This window comes from Buceros rhinoceros, unplaced genomic scaffold, assembly GCF_000710305.1.
Source record: "Buceros rhinoceros silvestris isolate BGI_N320 unplaced genomic scaffold, ASM71030v1 scaffold16613, whole genome shotgun sequence".
Classification (NCBI taxonomy): Eukaryota; Metazoa; Chordata; class Aves; order Bucerotiformes; family Bucerotidae; genus Buceros; species Buceros rhinoceros.
In genome coordinates this window covers 41,239-45,691 of record NW_010401963.1, presented here as the reverse complement: position 1 = coordinate 45,691, position 4,453 = coordinate 41,239, and the positions used below count along the sequence as shown (strand labels likewise).

Genomic DNA, 4,453 nt, shown 5'->3' with positions numbered 1-4,453 from the left:
GGTGCTGTGTGGCTGTGTCCTGAAAACCACAGACAGAAAACCCCGCCGCAGAGAGCGGCTTCTGTGGTTTGTCAGAGGCACCTCTCAGTGAGGTGCTTGCCCAAAACCACTGAGCGCTGAGGGATGTGGTGAAATTTAATGTAGTTGCTCTCAAGTTAATAATTACTCTCATTGTGCAATTCCACCTCAGCTCCTTGGTGTGTGTACTGACACCTCTGGGCTTTTATTACCCAGTGTAACAGCAAGTGTGACTAGTAATGAAGTTGTGTTTGTGTTTCATACTTGTAGTAACATTGAGTGAAATACTTTGCAGTGGAGCAACTCTTTATTAAAGCTTGAGTCACCAAATACCTCGTGCATTATCCAGGTTTAGCTAATAAAACCAGCTAATACTAGAAACTAGTTACTTCATGGCTGGAAGCTGGGATTTCAGTAAGACAATAAACTTCATTTGCTCTGGGGAGCAGCTATAGCTTATGGCATGTGTTTGGTAGGTCTGTGGTTCTTTAACAGCGAACTTTCAGATTTTGGTCTCTCTCAGACTGTAGCGGGGCTTGCTAACCTTGTTGAGGTTATGGGTGTAAGTGCAGTATTGTTACACAAGCACAAATGTACCGAAGGAGAGCGAATATTGACTGTTGAGTAACTTGTTGTGTGTTACAGGTAAAATACGAGTGCCTTTCTGAGGAAATAAAAATAGGGGATTATTATCTAAGGTTGCTACTGGAAGAAGACGAAACGGAAGAGAGTGGAGCAATCAAAAAATCGTGAGACATTACTAAAATCCTATCTCGCTCCCAAGGTCTCTGTCTGTTTCCTTCACTAAATCACATCTCTCTCTTAGCTATGAATTCTTCAATGAACTCTACCATCGCTTCTTGCTTACCCCAAAAGTGAACATGAAATGCTTATGTCTGCAAGCGCTGGCCATTGTTTATGGAAGGTGTCATGAAGAAATAGGACCATTCTCTGATACCAAGTACATCGTTGGGATGTTAGAAAGGGTAAGAATTACTTTAAATTGCTTGATACAATAGTTAACATACAGCTAGTCCAGCATATGTTCAGATCCTTCAAGTTGCTGTGAAATGCAAGTTTTGGTTCTGCTGAATGTGAAGCTGCAGCATGAACAACTTTTGTCCATGCTGTCACCAAGCGTTCCTGGTATCTCCCCTTGATTCAGCTGAAGTTTCACTTAATGGTGATCATAAAGGTATTTCAAACTAGTTTCTACATCTGCTTTTTGCTGGTCATAACAGGTTTTCGGGCTCTGCAGAAGTAGTGTGAAGGAACTTTGTGTGGTATTAATCTTGTGCTTGCTCTTGAAAAATGCAGAAGCATAAAACTTAAGAGGAGACCCTTGTTCCATGTCATGGTATTTCAAAATACTGACTGAAGAGAAGCAGCAACAGCCCCAGACCTAATGCTATGTCAGCCTTAGTCGGGTGTATGTGATGGATTAGATTTTTAGTGGTGACTACCTTGTCTGACGACTGATACAGCTTGCAAAAACACATTTCCATGCAGTCTGAAGGGTTCCTTGCTGCTATCAGTACAGGGTTTAGATACAGCTGCTGTAAGTGAAACGGAGCCAGTGCAGTCTTGTGTTATTTTACCTTGAATCTCGATGGTCTCACCAGAGGGGTGACGTCACCCATGCTGGCTGAAAGCGGCTCTTTTCTGCTTGTATTTGTGTGAACCGGCTGACTGGGGCATCCACATGCTGTCCCTTGAGAACAACAGACTTAGCAGAGCAGTGTCAAACCCAGAGCAAAAAAGAGAATGCAGGGCAACAAGGCCCCAGGGGCTGAGAAGCTGGACACCTAGTAGTGTCCACCTAGTAGTCAGTGTGAAGGAAGAAAATGGACCTTTGCGGGTGGAACTGCACCGACTGCTGAAGGTAACTCCTGTGTGCTATCAAATACTGATTTGTCTTCCTCTGCTGCAACAGTGTACGGACAGGCTCGAGCGGGACAGGCTGATCCTGTTTCTGAACAAGCTGATCCTCAATAAGGTAAGGTGGGCACCTACACCTAACGGTCATTTATTGGTCTTTCAGCTGTATCAAACGGACTAGTCTTTCAGGGCTCACTTGAGCAAAAATTCAGGTTGTGAGGAAGTCTTAAAGCAACGTTTGATACAGCTTTCTGGGATGTGGTAGTTGTACTGGTGGGAGAGCTGAAGATAGTCTCTCCAGCGACTGGTACAATCACCTCAATGATTTGACTTTTCTCACGGTCGACTCTTGAATAAAACTGTTTGTTACTTGTAACAACTCTTACCTAGAAAACGCTTGTGTTTAACTCAGTTCATCTATTAACAGAAAAACGTGAAGGACCTTATGGACTCAAACGGCGTCAGAATTCTTGTAGATCTGCTTACTCTGGCACATCTCCACACAAGCAGAGCTACAGTCCCGCTGCAGGTACGTGGCCTTCGTTCCTTACTGCTCATATGCTGCTTTGCTAATAGGACAAAAAAAATTAAAATCATTGTCATTTCCTGTAGAAAGGTGATACTTGCACTGAAACTAAAGCTGTTCTTATAAATACCTTCTAGAGCAATGTGATTGAGGCGGCACCTGATATGAAGAGGGAGAGCGAGAAAGAATGGTACTTTGGCAATGCGGACAAAGAACGGAGTGGTCCTTACAGCTTCCAGGAGGTACCAGCTTCAGGCTTTCAAACTTGGCACATTATTTCCATCCCGGGGACCGTGTTTCGAACAGAGGGGGAAAACGGTAAACAGTGCTGAACTGTGTTCTCAAAGTAACGCTTTACGGATTAAAGCTAGGTAAGAGGTGTGACGTTGTGCCAGGGCCACTGCCTTTTCGGTAAGGCTGCCTACTCCTCCATCCCCACTTACGCTCAGATGAATCTGTCGGCTTCTACTTTATGTTTCCTGACAGAGTTATAAACAGGTCGGAGTTTCACGTAGCTCGAGCAGTCTGCCCTGCAGCAGTTAAAAGCTTGTCTTGAGTGTGAATGTGTAGGAGCAAAGGTAGCGCTGAGTGCCGAATCAACTAAAATCATCTCTTCCTTTGCACTAGATGCAGGAGCTCTGGAACAGCGGGAAGCTGACTTCAAAAACCCGTTGCTGGGCTCAAGGTATGGATGGCTGGCGACCACTGCAGGTCATCCCCCAGCTGAAGTGGTGCTTGCTTGCCAGCGGCCAGCCTGTGCTGAATGAGACTGACCTTGCCACGCTTGTTCTCAACATGCTCATCACAATGTGTGGATATTTTCCCAGCAGGTAAAGGCTGCTTTTCAGCAGAAGTGGTGAACTTTCTCTGGCAGATGCATACCTTTTATAAATTCTTAAGCTTTATGAAGTCTTAAAGCTTTTTCTTGCAAGTAGTACATTATTGAGCTGTATTAAAGAGCCTTTTCCATGGTAGTCATTAATTCTGTGGGCAAACGGAGTTTGTAAATGAGACAACACTGATACTGTGAAAGGGGCTGCAAGGATGAACGCACAAGCTGTGTGTGTTTCTGATGCACGGCGGTGTAGTCTTACTCTTGCAGGCAGGCTCTTGTCTAACTTAAAGCTGCTTTAACGCATGGCATTAAACCACGCTTACCACATCTAACAACAGACTTGAAGTTAACAAATAATGACCCTGAATACGATCTCAGCAGCCTGATACTTGTGGCCTAATAAAACTGTTCATTCTTGAAAGAGAAAAGGCACGTGTGTGCTTACTGTGTGCCTCTTTATTTTTGTAGGGATCAGGACAATGCTATTATAAGACCTCTGCCTAGAGTGAAAAGGCTGTTGTCAGACAGTACTTGCCTTCCTCATATCACTCAGGTAAGCAGCTCCTCATAAATGTGTCTCAATGATTAAAAGTCTGACTTACTCCACCATCTTCCCCATGGGAATACTTTAAGTGGGACAAACACCTCCGGTGACACCTGTAACATCATCCTGCAGGTCTCTGGACAAGCAGTGGTTTATTTCTCTGGCTGGGGTTGCAGATTTCACGTTGTTTCAGCCAGTATCTCATTAATAAATATTTCCATCCCTGGAGATACTGAGTAGCCATCTGGCCACTGCCCTTGGCAACCAGCTCTGGGTGACGTGCTCTTGAGCAGGGTGGGTTGACAAGATGACCTCCAGAGGTCCCTTCCAAGCTGAGATATTCTGTGATTTGAACTGGTTGTTCTGGGGCAGAAGTATTCTGTAGCTGAAACTCTTGTAAGTTTACTGGCTCGTCCCAGTGAAAACTTCAGGTTTTGGCTAGGTCACTTGCACTGCTCCAGCAGCTCACGTCAATGCCTGTGTCTGATTTCAGCTGTTACTGACTTTTGATCCTATCCTGGTGGAAAAAGTTGCTATACTGCTGTTTCACGTCATGCAAGATAACCCTCAGTTACCTCGTTTTTATCTGAGTGGAGTGTTCTTCTTCATCATGATGTACACGGGTTCCAATGTACTTCCTATTGCAAGGTGA

The 4,453-nt window shown here is 44.6% G+C and overlaps 1 protein-coding gene across 1 annotated transcript in view; it reads left to right on the top strand.

Moving 5' to 3' along the window:
• DNAJC13 (DnaJ (Hsp40) homolog, subfamily C, member 13) overlaps positions 1 to 4,453 on the top strand; it is a 39,057-nt gene that overhangs the window by 17,016 nt on the left and 17,588 nt on the right. Inside the window, exons 22-29 of the mRNA XM_010132481.1 lie at positions 664 to 767; positions 845 to 1,004; positions 1,952 to 2,014; positions 2,324 to 2,425; positions 2,560 to 2,664; positions 3,050 to 3,252; positions 3,726 to 3,810; positions 4,295 to 4,449. Of these exons, the coding sequence (XP_010130783.1) occupies positions 664 to 767; positions 845 to 1,004; positions 1,952 to 2,014; positions 2,324 to 2,425; positions 2,560 to 2,664; positions 3,050 to 3,252; positions 3,726 to 3,810; positions 4,295 to 4,449 (977 nt within the window). The remainder of the gene's footprint in view (positions 1 to 663; positions 768 to 844; positions 1,005 to 1,951; positions 2,015 to 2,323; positions 2,426 to 2,559; positions 2,665 to 3,049; positions 3,253 to 3,725; positions 3,811 to 4,294; positions 4,450 to 4,453) is intronic.